This window comes from Anolis carolinensis, chromosome 5 (genome assembly GCF_035594765.1).
Source record: "Anolis carolinensis isolate JA03-04 chromosome 5, rAnoCar3.1.pri, whole genome shotgun sequence".
In the NCBI taxonomy this organism is placed as follows: Eukaryota; Metazoa; Chordata; class Lepidosauria; order Squamata; family Dactyloidae; genus Anolis; species Anolis carolinensis.
The window spans coordinates 166,979,119-166,991,592 of record NC_085845.1 but is presented as its reverse complement, the minus strand read 5'-3'; the positions used below and the strand labels follow the sequence as shown (position 1 = coordinate 166,991,592).

General features: G+C 38.4%; 1 protein-coding gene across 5 annotated transcripts in view; it reads right to left on the bottom strand.

Moving 5' to 3' along the window:
* Window positions 1–3,212: 3,212 nt before the first annotated feature.
* Window positions 3,213–12,474, bottom strand: part of cnot4 (CCR4-NOT transcription complex subunit 4) — an 80,594-nt gene continuing 71,332 nt past the window's right edge. For 3 of the 5 annotated variants that reach the window (XM_003221092.4, XM_008110806.3, XM_008110808.3), the window contains 2 exons: window positions 4,455–4,667; window positions 3,213–3,755 (listed from right to left, as the gene is read on the bottom strand). In XM_003221092.4, the coding sequence (XP_003221140.1) occupies window positions 3,454–3,755; window positions 4,455–4,667 (515 nt within the window). In that variant the 3' untranslated portion in view covers window positions 3,213–3,453. The remainder of the gene's footprint in view (window positions 3,756–4,454; window positions 4,668–12,474) is intronic. The other 2 variants (XM_008110809.3, XM_003221091.4) reach the window with 1 other exon arrangement.

The window sequence follows — 12,474 nt, the reverse complement described above, 5'->3', positions numbered from 1 at the left end:
TCCAATTTGCACTGTTTACCTGTTGAACAGACATATAGGCAGTTTCTGAGTTAGAAACATCCGACTGACAAACAACTCATAGTTAAGAACAGGGGTTAGACAACAAGAAGTGAGAGAAATCTATTCCAAGGAAGGGAAATTCACTCCTGTAAGAGTTATCATGGAGAAAAGTGTCTCCACTGAAGCTTTCTCACCAAGCCAAACTACAGGGACAGGAAGTGAGGTGAAATCTTCTGGACAGGGCAGAGACAGCAAAACAAACATCACGTGTTAACCCTTCCCTATGCTGCCCAAAGCGTACATATGTTTGGCTGGAGTGTTTGGCTGGAGTTACAGTTAAAAATGTACCTATTCAACTTAAGAATAAACCTACAGAACCTATCTTCTTTATATCTTGAAGACTTCCTGTAGATGCATTTAAGTTCTTTTCTCAAAACAGAGAAAACCAAGACAAGAATTACTGCACTTGCCCAACAACTGTTCAGGTGAGTGGCCTAATCGTATGAGCTGCACAATGTGCAAGTCTTTTAAAAATGGCAGTTAATTTCTTCTCTAGAATAATATTAATTTCTAAGTGTCTATAAATGTATTAATTCTATGTAGACACCAGTTGTTGAAGACAATCCTACTTAGGAAAAAGTATGCACATGCACATACCTCACAAGGATTTAAAACACGTCATACACATCAGTATCATATATATCTCACCTTTCCCAAAACTGGGACTAGAGGCATCTCAGTGTTATAAAAGTTTGCAAAGTTCAGTATTATCCATGTACATACAGAATTAGACTGAGATACGACAGCGTATTATTGTTTCTTCCTGGCATAGCAAATGCAGTTTTAGAACAGAGACGGATCTTAAGCTCATCACCATGAATGACATTGGAAATTATTTTATGTTCAAGATGAATAAAAACTGATACTCTTCTAAACTTGTAACTTGACATAATGATCTTGATCTGACAAACCACAGTTCTCTTAGACAAGGTATGCACTGTATTTCTTCTAAGCATCTTTCTTTACCTCTTCACATCATGTGCTAAGCTTCATATTCTGCTTTTTCCAGTTTGGACATCATTAGAAACTGTGGTGTAATAAGCGAATGTGGCTTCCTCCAAGATGAGCAGAGAAAGGAAGGGACCATGCAGGCTCTCTTGTTCTTGGGTTCATTATAGCATAATTTATGGGACTAGTATTGCTGCCTGAACTTGACATATGTAATTCAAACTGCCTCACTGAGCTAAATGCAGTTACTTATATCTAAGAGTGTGGAATCATTCATTCCAGTGGGTCTAGAAGACATTACATTTGGCTTCACTTAGTCAAGAAAACCATGCCATGTCATAAAGGTCACTGAAAGTCAAAGTTGGTTTGAAAGTCAGAAACAAATTCTGTGCTTAGCTTTAGATTCAAGTGTGCCTAACTCTGGATTTCGATGTACTGAAAATGAACAAAGATCTTCAAATGTAAGAACAGCAGAAACCAATGGGTCAGATCAATTTCATTCCTACCAGATCAATAATATCCTGTGACAAGTAAGATGAAAGAAAACTTCTTCCAGACAATAAGGTGACTTCTGCTAATGCTCACCACCCTGTCCCCCCCGCATCCACTTCTGCATTTTGGAAATCTATTCTGCATGGTAGGAAGACCCTCCAGAGCACATTTTCAAAGGGCAAAAGAAGCTGCAGGGGGACAGAGGAAATGGCGAAAGTCTCCTTTCTGCTCTTTCCACCAAGATGATTCACCTGTTGGGACAAACACCTTGTGTGAAAAAAGAGCCCTTCTGTTTATTATATGACACCCAGATCCAATTCAATTGGTTCCTTAAATATATTAAAAGATTTATCAAAATCTTATATACACAGCTCTACATAATCATAAATAAAAATGATCTGAATACTGGGCATATAAAATTAGGCATTGTCCACGAGCTACTAAGCCTTTTTATATGCGCTAAACTAATACATGCATTAAAACATAGGAAGATGCCTTACAATGAATTAGGCTATTGACCTTTAAGCCAAATCACAATCCCACTTTCAGACAGAATTTTTACTTAATACTAACTCAGGATTCCTGTGGGCTACCTGTCCAAGTTCTAATTGGGTACTGATTTCTTTGAAATCAGATAAGAATGAGGAAGAGATGATGGGGCATTGTATCTGTTTAGCATTTAGTCAAAACTAAGGAGCACACACTGGCACCAACAGGCTATCATGTTTGGGGGGGGGGGGGGTTAAAGATGAACAAAAAGCAGGATGTAAGAGGACACAGAAAAGCTAATGATAGGGCTTGGATAGAGATCACACAAATCCCATGAACAGAGCACTGAAAATTTGCTGCAAATCTTATTACAGGAACTGATAAAGCCACATAAAACCAAAAAAAAATGAGAACTCTCAAAAAGCTGTCATCAAGTTTTCTGTTTTATTTAAGATTTTAGTTTTAATTCTGAAGAAAGAGGTACATTTCCTTGTTTTTAGTTTTAGCATCAGGTTATAACCAGGTTTAATTTCATCTGTTTCGTTTTCCCTGTCTTTCAATACTGCACAAATGTCCAGAAACTACAAGGTTAAGTAAAAGCTGCAGGCAGAGGTCGTCAAAGGTTGCGCTCCTGATGGTGATCATGTGGCCCCAATGCAGTGCTATCCCAGAGTGCCTCAATCAGGTGATTTTTTTTAAAAAAAAAAGAAAGAGAGACTGACAAGGAGACAGAAAGAATGAAGTAAATATCACTCGTGTTTCAGCTGCTTACAATTATATCATGTATGTGCTAGGTATTAAATCTGTGAATATTTTTAAAACATTAAGTTTACTTGTAATCTAAAGCCAAAATTAAAAGAAAATCCCCTCTGTTAAACCACTTCTTAGCAACATGTCAGTTATTTCTATAGGCAAATTGTCCTTCCATCTACTTTATGACAAACCACTTACTGACAATATTGTCCCACCCTTCCAAAAGAGAGGAAAAAGAGCTATTTCCCTGGATATCAACACACAGAATGCAAAATAAATGCTAGGCCACTGTTTCTCCCCATATCTTGAATCTCTTGTTTAAAATTAGACTGCTTTTACATCTCTGCATTTGATTCTGAATTTCATATTCTTTTCCCTATTGTCAGCTTGACATTTTCTGCTAGGCTAAAGTAATTGTGTGCAAAGGATTTATGAAAATACTCTTTTATGCACTTTGATTTCTCTCTCTCTCTCTCTTTTTTCTTCTTAGAAATAGTTTTTAAACAGTGTATTTCAAACACTGGCTCAGCAGAAAAACTTAACAAAAATGATATGGTTATGACCCTGTGATTGCATTGCATTTGGGGGCTGGTGGGAAGTTTGATCAGGAACTGGCTTCTTCAGAAAGAAAGACATGGAGGAGGGACCATGGGTGGATGTAGGAAGTCTGAGTGGGGCAATTCCTGCATTTCTAATGTTTTTGAACTTTTCCTAATGACGATCCAACGCTGAGCTCTGTAGTAGATCTGTGGGGGTTTTACTGGGGGGTCTGAAAGCTGTCTGAAAGCCTGGGGGAGGAGAATGGAAACTGGCAGGGTTTGAAGGAGGGGAATAGGGATTCCAACTGGCTCTGTGCAGAGGAATCTGTGTACTGAAGGGGTTACTGTGGGGGGTCTGTGTCGGAGCAGCACTGGGGCCATCCATCTCTGTGAGAGCTTGAAGAGATTTTAGCCAGTGTGGCGGATTGTCATCTTGAAGGGAGTCTAAACTGTTTCCAGCGGAGGCTGGGATACCTAGGAAAAAAGAAAACATAGGGGGAGAAAGAGGTTAGGGCAGAGCAAGCAAGGATTTCTAATGTGAAGTAGGTCAGCTTAACTTAACCAATAGCAGTGGTAAGAAAACATTATTAGTATGTACAAAGGACCGCTGTAACAGTTTTACAAACATGTCAGAAGTTGAACTTTCCCAAGGAGCTTTTGCACTTTAGATGATCTTTCACATTCACCAAGACATTCATTCAGAGATTCATCCAATCTCACACTTCTAAAAACTGTATTGCTTTCCTTCCCTTTACTACCATTCAAACTCATGCCTTCACAATTACAAGGGAAACACAAATAGCCTTATAAGAGAGCTTTATAAACAAGTGGAGTATGCCCTTTTTGAATGAAAAAGAAGTCCAGTTAACATATTGCTAACACAGGAAGTGCACTGCATAGACTGGTATGCCATCAGAGTACATGGGAACCTACTTATAAGCCTGAAGAAATACTAGGAAAGAGGCTGGGCATGCAACAGAAAAGGCTGTAGGTGATAAATGCTTGCTTATCCAAAGGGTATTTGGCCTCTTGAAGGTTTGGTGAGTGGAAGCTGGAAGAGACCACCGCATGAAGTTGCTTTTTCTTTTTTTAAGTACCAGTCAATTTGTGACAATTTTGCACAATTGCAACTTGGCAATTGTCAGTGGAGCTGAATGAGTGAGAAATGGTTACCTGTGATGATTGCGGGGTCCATCCAGCTGCCAGGGCTGTCCCAATTCAGGCTGTCGGTGGTGGCAGTGTTGGACGTTGGTACACTGTGGTTGGCGTTGGAGGGGGAAGTAGCATTGGGCAGTCCACCAAAGTTGATGTTAATGTTCGGTAGAAGTGCCCTTAGCCCGTCCTGCCATTCCTTCATATTTAAACTCTCTACAGAACTGTTGTTGTCTGGGAGGTTTATCAACAAAAAAGAAAAAAGAAAATGAAAGATAGAAAATAAAAAGCTGGAGTTAGAAACAGATGTTGTTTTAAGTGAAAGATGGTGGTTCTCTATGCATTTAATACTGATTCCCTATCAAGAGAATGGGACAATGATGATAAACCAAGATGAAGTTTGAATGTTGAGCTGCCATAGAATGGAGTATTTCTTAAATATGAAGTGGAGGAGAAAAAAAACCTAAGTCTTTCCTCAGTACATTGAAACAGAACCACAGTGCTTTAGCACAATAACTCATCAATCATGAGCTAGAAAAAACTATATGAAATGTCCCCCTGTTCAAGTGACAAATCCGCTAGTTGTTCAAGAGTGCAGGAGATTCAGCAGCTTCCTACTCATATGAAGAAGATGCAAGACAATGCTACAGAATCTGAACAGAATTAGTTGTGAAAACCTTACACATCCATTATACTTTGAAAAAAGGAAAGGCAGCAAGTACTGACTGAAGCAGAGGTGAATCTATTTTCACAAAGATAATGTGAGAAAGAAGAGGAAATTGCTGAAACATTTCAGAAGGATTTTGACTGGCTGCAAAGTAAAGGACCACATGCCTGAACAATCACAGTTGACTATTACTTTTTGAAGTACTATCCTTTATGGAAGAGAAATGGATATCTATCAGTATTAAGTAGATTTTATTCTCCCTCTCTAGCTTCTCTGAAATTCTTTTGATTTGAAGTTCTTAATCCTATCAACAGATCATTCTCTGTATTTTAATCAAGGTATGACTGAAAACAATCATCATCAGATGTGGTACCAGCTGTTAGGTTGGGCAGTACTTAAAAGCCATTGGGCAACATTATAGAGGACAACCTGCTAAGAGACATAAGGCACAATAAGTAAATAAAGCTCTCATGTCTATGGGCATTATATTTCCAAGTATTTCAACCTGGAATTCATTCCTATTCATTCCAATTTCTAAACTTTCAGGGCATCTATCTATTACGACAGACAAAATAATGTTCAAACGACACACATCCTAGGCATGTGCTTTATTCTGGCAATCACAAAAGCATAATCTATTTAGGTCAAGTGCATTGGATGGCTTAAATCAACAGAAAAGTTCATCTTAAGCACATGCTATTCATACAACAGCAGAAATGTGAGAATTAATGCAATAGTAGTAGGATTATTTGACTCATGTTTATGTGATCATCCCTACAAAACTTACATAAAACATTGATCACGGTGTCCCTCCCATATTTTTTTTCTTTGTTTCATTGGTATCTATATGTGTAGTGAAATTTCTAAAACAACTGAAATAGACTTTATTTCGATCTAAAATACGTACTTAACCTAAATATGTTATATACAATGTTCATTACAGTGAACAAAATGAACCAGACAAACACTGTGTACAAGTTTTTCACTATAAAAAAGTGTGGACCTAAGCTGACAAGTGATAAGTATAAACTTCTGATTTTACTTAAGATGGATTGTTCAACAGGATATAGCTCACTTATTCCTGCATGACTTGCTCCATTTTATCTGTTACTTTATTGTGTTGTGGTGTGCAAAGACTTAATAGTTCATGTTTTCAAATGGTTTTAAGTATGTTTATACTGAAGTCATTTTTTAAACTTTAGTGTTTGTGTATTTTAACTTTTTAAATTTAGTTCTTAACTGCCTTTAGTCCTGAATTTGGTAAAACATGGAATAGATAGCAATAGCAGTCATTTCAAGATTTTTCTTAACCACTAAAAAAGGTATTTAAATATACTTTAAGAATATTGTTGTATCCACAAGGTGTACATATTGTGGTAATAACCAACTGGAACATAATCTCACATTATTAAGAAGCTAAAGACAAAAGTTATTCTATATTATTATATGCCTCTTATATATATAATAATGCATTTAAATGTTGAAAGTGATCCATCTCTCTGGAAGTACATATTAGACAGAGATAAAACAGAGCCTTCCATTACTGGACAATGCCTTATAGCACTGGTGAACTAGAGATGTCACCTTTTCTCACATATGAATATTTGGACCATTCATATAATATTCTCATGATTGACTTCACATTCTCTGGGAACTGGGATATGTAGTGGATGTAATAAGGCCAATCAATACCATTGACCCTATCTGCAATATTAGCAGTATAGAGAGGCAGCAAAAAGTTGGCTAACATGTATAAATAGCAGAAGGAGAAATTTGTATGAGCAAGTGTCAATTTCTTTTCATTTATTTAACTGCTTTTCAAAACAAAACACTTTTTGCACCTTTAGAATGTTGGGTCTCATGTGTACACCATATGATAACAATGCCAATTAAATCTATTTTAATTCCAGGTTCTACCTCTGCAAGCAGCTATAAATCATCTATGCAGACGCAGGATTTCTGCAAATCATGAATAAGCAATATTGTTCTGTCTTCATCCATTCAACCCTTCTGGCATACGAACTCCCCTTGTTCTTTCCCAGCTGACCTTAAACCATAGTTTTATGTTGTGTTGGCAGGAACATAAACTGTAGTTATTACCATAGAATCACAGAATCATAGAGTTAGAAGAGATCTCACGGGCCATCCAGTCCAACCCCCTGCCAAGAAGCAGGAAAATCACATTCAAAGCACCCCCGACAGATGGCTATCCAGCAAGAGTTGTTCTGATAAGAGGCTCACACTTGAGGTTCCTAAAACTTCAGTGGTATTTTAGATGTAAAGACAGACTGAAGTGGACATGTCAAGTGTCTTGTGAAAACTTGGAAACCATGCATATAGCTAAATAAAGTTTCCAATAATCAGAAGCCAAGGTTTTAATGCCCTTCGTTTATCTGTGACTAGAAACAATGAAATTGTAGAAGATAAAAATGAACAAATATTTAAACACAGGTTACACAATGGAGAAATTGGGTTACACAGTGCAGAACATTTTTAAAAATATCTGCAGACACACATAACTGAACTCTTAAGTGCTTTCTCTTTTTGGAACAAACTCTCACATTTGCTAACTGGGGCAAAACCCTAAACTATGTAGGAGAGAATAATATTCTGCATCTATGTCAAAAAGAGCCACATGAAGTGGGTAGAACACTGATTTGGAAGAGAAACAAGTGCACCATGATATCTCTTACAGAGATCTTTGCTTCAAATTCAAGACAGCTGGACAACTCAACCCTATTATCCATGCCATGGTATATGATCAGTAGAAACATGGATTTAGGAAAGAAGATTCAGACAGCTGAGAGACTGCTATGACCAATAGAGGTTAGAGCTAAAACCATATGTGATGGAACTGTCCAAGATGACTGGAATGGATACATGCTATGACAATAACTCTGTTTATCCACTTGTAATATGGTTGTCATTTAGTTACCACTTTGTACACTCTTCCCATGGGCAAAAGCAGAGTGTCATTATGTCAAGCTTTTCACAATTTCTTCCTCACTCTCTCATTCCAATCTTTTTATTGAAACAAGGCAATGGGGGTTGAGCCTCAATTTACTTCACTTTGAGTGTCAACTTACTTCAAAGTTCTGTAAGAAATGGTTGCCTTCATATTTCCTCATTAACCTTGACACAGTTCATACTAAGCAACTGTTACTCATTATTGAAAATAAAAAAGCTATGCTGTATAAACAAAACATTTTAATAACATTGTTCATTCAATGTAAGGAGCCCCGGTGGCGAAGTGCGTTAAAGCGCTGAGCTGCTGAACTTGCAGACCGAAAGGTCCCGGGTTCAAACCACGGGAGCGGCGTGAGCGGCCGCTGTTAGCTCCAGCTCCTGACAATCTAGCAGTTCGAAAACATGCCAATGTGAGTAGATCAATAGGTACCGCTCCAGCGCGAAGGTAACGGCGCTCCATGCAGTCATGCCGGCCACATGACCTTAGAGGTGTCTACGGACAATGCCGGCTCTTCGGCTTAGAAATGGAGATGAGCACCAACCCCCAGAGTCAGACATGACTGGACTTAACGTCAGGGGAAACCTTTATCTTTACTTTCATTCAATATCCCAAAAAGCAGAAAGCAGACACAGTGAAGTTTTGATATTAAGCAAATGTATTTTATTATTCCAGCTTCTAAACATTCAGCCAAATAAAAATTACTTAAATGGATGTTAACCGTAACTGGCATCAATTTTGTTCTTTAGTATTAGTCCATACAATGTTTACGATCTTTCACCCATTATTATTGAATTAGGGATATTATTACAATATTTATAAGAGTTATACTCCTTCATTGTCTTTACAAGCTATAAAGGCATCTTTATAGTGTATAGGCTAACATTCAGCAGAAACAGAACAAAAGCTATTTATCCTAACTCATCCTTTCTGAGCCGATGCTGCCAATGTCTGGTTGTGTTCACTCATGGAATGGGAAAGGTTTGAGAAGATTACGCTCCACAGATTCATGCTACACTACTGCTTTGTCAGCAATAAGAATAAGAAGCCAAAACAAAAGCAGGTGACAGTGAAACATTTTTTGGAAATTTTGTATCTATTCAGAAGGTACTGTGTTTTATTTACAAAGTTGTAGAACATACAATTTAAAACAACAATACTGATAAATGAGTATACAAAGGCCAATAGTGTGAATGTTAAGGACTGACTAAAAGAGTTGATCAGCATCCATGTCAAGTTCACGTGGAACTTATTGATTATATTTTGAGTGGTGTTTACTTAAGATATTTTTTAGTGTTTGATTTAAAGACACAAAGCCAAAGTAGTTTACAGCATGAACTGGGTATTAGCACATTGCTGAAAACAAACTACAAAAGACCATGCAAATCTAGAATAGGTCCCTCTTTACAGTCACTTACTGACCCACTGCTAGGACTCTACACTCGGAAGGCAATTATACTTGGCCACGAGTGATAGCCTATGATGATTATGACTGTTATGTCTATAAGCAACTTATTTTATGCAAGTAAAAAAGTTAGATGACAGATGAATATTTCAACAAAAACACAGAAAAATTACAGAGCAAGTGTTTTGCTGTTTTATAAATGAAATATATTGGACTTTGAGAACAAGAAATGAACGTACTATACTATGATTGTGAAATAGTATTTTACTTAAAGACAAAATATTTTAAAATAGTTGATGCTCCAGAACACATTGAAGAATTTAATTCATTTAAAATATTTACCTTCAGTGAAGCTCAATAATAGACTATGATGATGATGATGATGATTATTACTTGTTAAAATAGGGCTGGGAATCATGTGGCTCAGCGGATGTTGCTGGACTGCACTTCCCAGTATTCTTACCCATTAAATTATGCTGGCTAGTATTGTTGGGTGCCATCCAGCAACATCTGGAAGACTACAAGATTGAGATTCCCATCACCTGCCTTAAAAGAACATATTCTGCTGCTGTGTTTTATTTTTTAAAATTCTTGAATCAAAAAGTGCGTTTAGAGCATTTTGATTTTCTATTTTTTCCAGCGGATCTCCTTTAATACAGACTGAAGTCTCCACAGAGATATCAATACTCCAGTGTTAACAGTCTTTATCAACAGCTTCACTGTGTTCAATGGGTCTTGTATTCAAGTATATAGAGAATTATTCCCTTAATAAAATCTATGAACACTGTAAAAAGTGTTAATTGAAGTCAAGAGGTAGTAAGAGAGGAAAGCAATTGAATTCACATGCTAAATTGGTCCCAATTTATTTTACAAGATGGTTTTTGGAAATAGTTTAACATTGCTAAAATTAAGTGGGAATGGTTTTATATCAATACTTTCTTTCTAAAATCAATGGAGTGAAAAACCAGAGATGCAATGAGAACAAAAATGTATTGATCACAAAGGTCTACACATTTCTCAGTCGTCATTTGCATATGTTAAATGGCAATTCTGACTTTCACTGTGGGGCAGACAGTCCATATTGATTTGAATACTAGCTTAGGTACCCTGCGATGCCCGAATTAGACATTTGATAATTCGTAACGTATTTATTAGAAAAAGTCATTGTTTTGGGATATTATTAATGGTCCCAGGAAGAAAATATATAAGGATGTGGGTGTGCTACAACTCACATCACGTCAGGTTAATCCTCCTTAAACCAGTCCATTATTTTCTGTTGGTCACAGGGGTCCTGTGTGCCAAGTGTGGTCCAAATCCATCGATGGTGGGGTTCAGAGTGCTTTCTAGATGCAGGGCGAATTACAACTCCCAACCTAATGGGGCAGTACCCCCAAACCCCTCCAGTATTTTCAGTTGGTCATGGAGGTCTGTATGCCAAGTTTCGTCGAGGTCTGTCATCGGTGGGGTTCAGAGTGCTCTCCGGATGCATCTACAACTCCCACCACGGTCAGTCCCCCAAACTACACCAGCATTCAGTCAGTCATGTTGGGTATGTTTGCCAAGTTTGGTTAAGATCCATCATCAGTTGGGTGCACAGTGCTCTGTGTATATGGGTGAACTACAACTCCCAAGATTCAAGGCCAATTCCCCACAATCCTCAATATGCAAATTTGCACCTGTCAGGTATGTGTGCCAAGTTTGGTCTACATTCATCGTTGTTGGAATCACAGTGCTTTTTGAATGGGAGTGAACTATAACTCCGTTAATTCAAGGTCACTTCCCTCCAAACCCCACCAGTATTCAAAGTTGGGCATGTTCAGTCTGCTCGCCAAGTGTGGTCCAGATCCATTATAATTTGGGTTCACAATTTTTTAATTGTGTTAGAACATACTGCAACTTCACAATGTTCTCTGGATACAGGTGAAATACAACTCTAAAATTTCAAGGTAAACTCTCCCAAATCCAACAAATATTTAAAGTTGGAAATGTCGGGTATGTATGCCAGGTTTGGTCCAAACCCATAGTCTTTTGGTTTCACAATGCTCTCTGGATGTAGATGAACTACAACTCCCAATTTTCAAGGTCACTTTCCCCAAGTCCCACCAGTAGTCAAAGTTTGGCATATGGGGCACACATGCCAGGTTTGGTCCAGATCAATCATTCGTTGGGTTTAGAATGTTCTCTAGGATGTGGATGAACTATAAGTCCCAGATTCTTGGGTCAATCCCTGTCCCCGCCCCAAACCCCTCCAGTATTTTCTGTTGCTCATGGGGGTTCTGTATGCGAAGTGTGGTCCAGATCAATTATCAGTGGGAGTCACAGTGTTCTCTGGAAGTTGCAGCCATCTTGGAAATCTGTCACCCACAAACATACATACAAACTTACACTTTTATTATATACTAGTTTAGGTACTTGGTGATGCCCGGATTTGGTATTTGTTAACTTGTAACACAATTTATTTGAAGATGCCATTGTTCTGGACTTCATGAATGAGCCCATGGAGAAAATGCATAAGGATGTGGGTGGACTACAACTTACATTGTAGGCCCATCCCCTCAAACTCCACCAGTATGTTCTGTTGGTTATGGGGGTTCTGTGTGCCAAGTGTAGTCCAGATCTGGGGTTCAGAGTCCTCTCTTGATGCAGGGTGAATTACAACTTCCATCATGGTGGGTCATTCCCCCCAAACACCGCCAGCATGTTTTGTTGGTCATGGGACGGGGGGTCTGTGTGCCCCATGTGGTCCAGATCCATCATCAGTGGGGTTCAGAGTCCTTTTGTGATGCAGGGTGAACTACAACTCTTGCCATGGTGGGTCAGTCCCCCCAAACCCCTCCAGTACATTTTGTTGGTCATGAGAGGAGTGTTCTATGTGTCACGTGTGGTCCAGTTCTGCCATTTGTGGAGTTCAGAGTCCTCTCTTGATGCGGGGTGAACTACAACTTCCATTATGGTGGGTCATTCCCCCAAACACCGCCAGTACATTCTGTTGGGCATGAGAGGA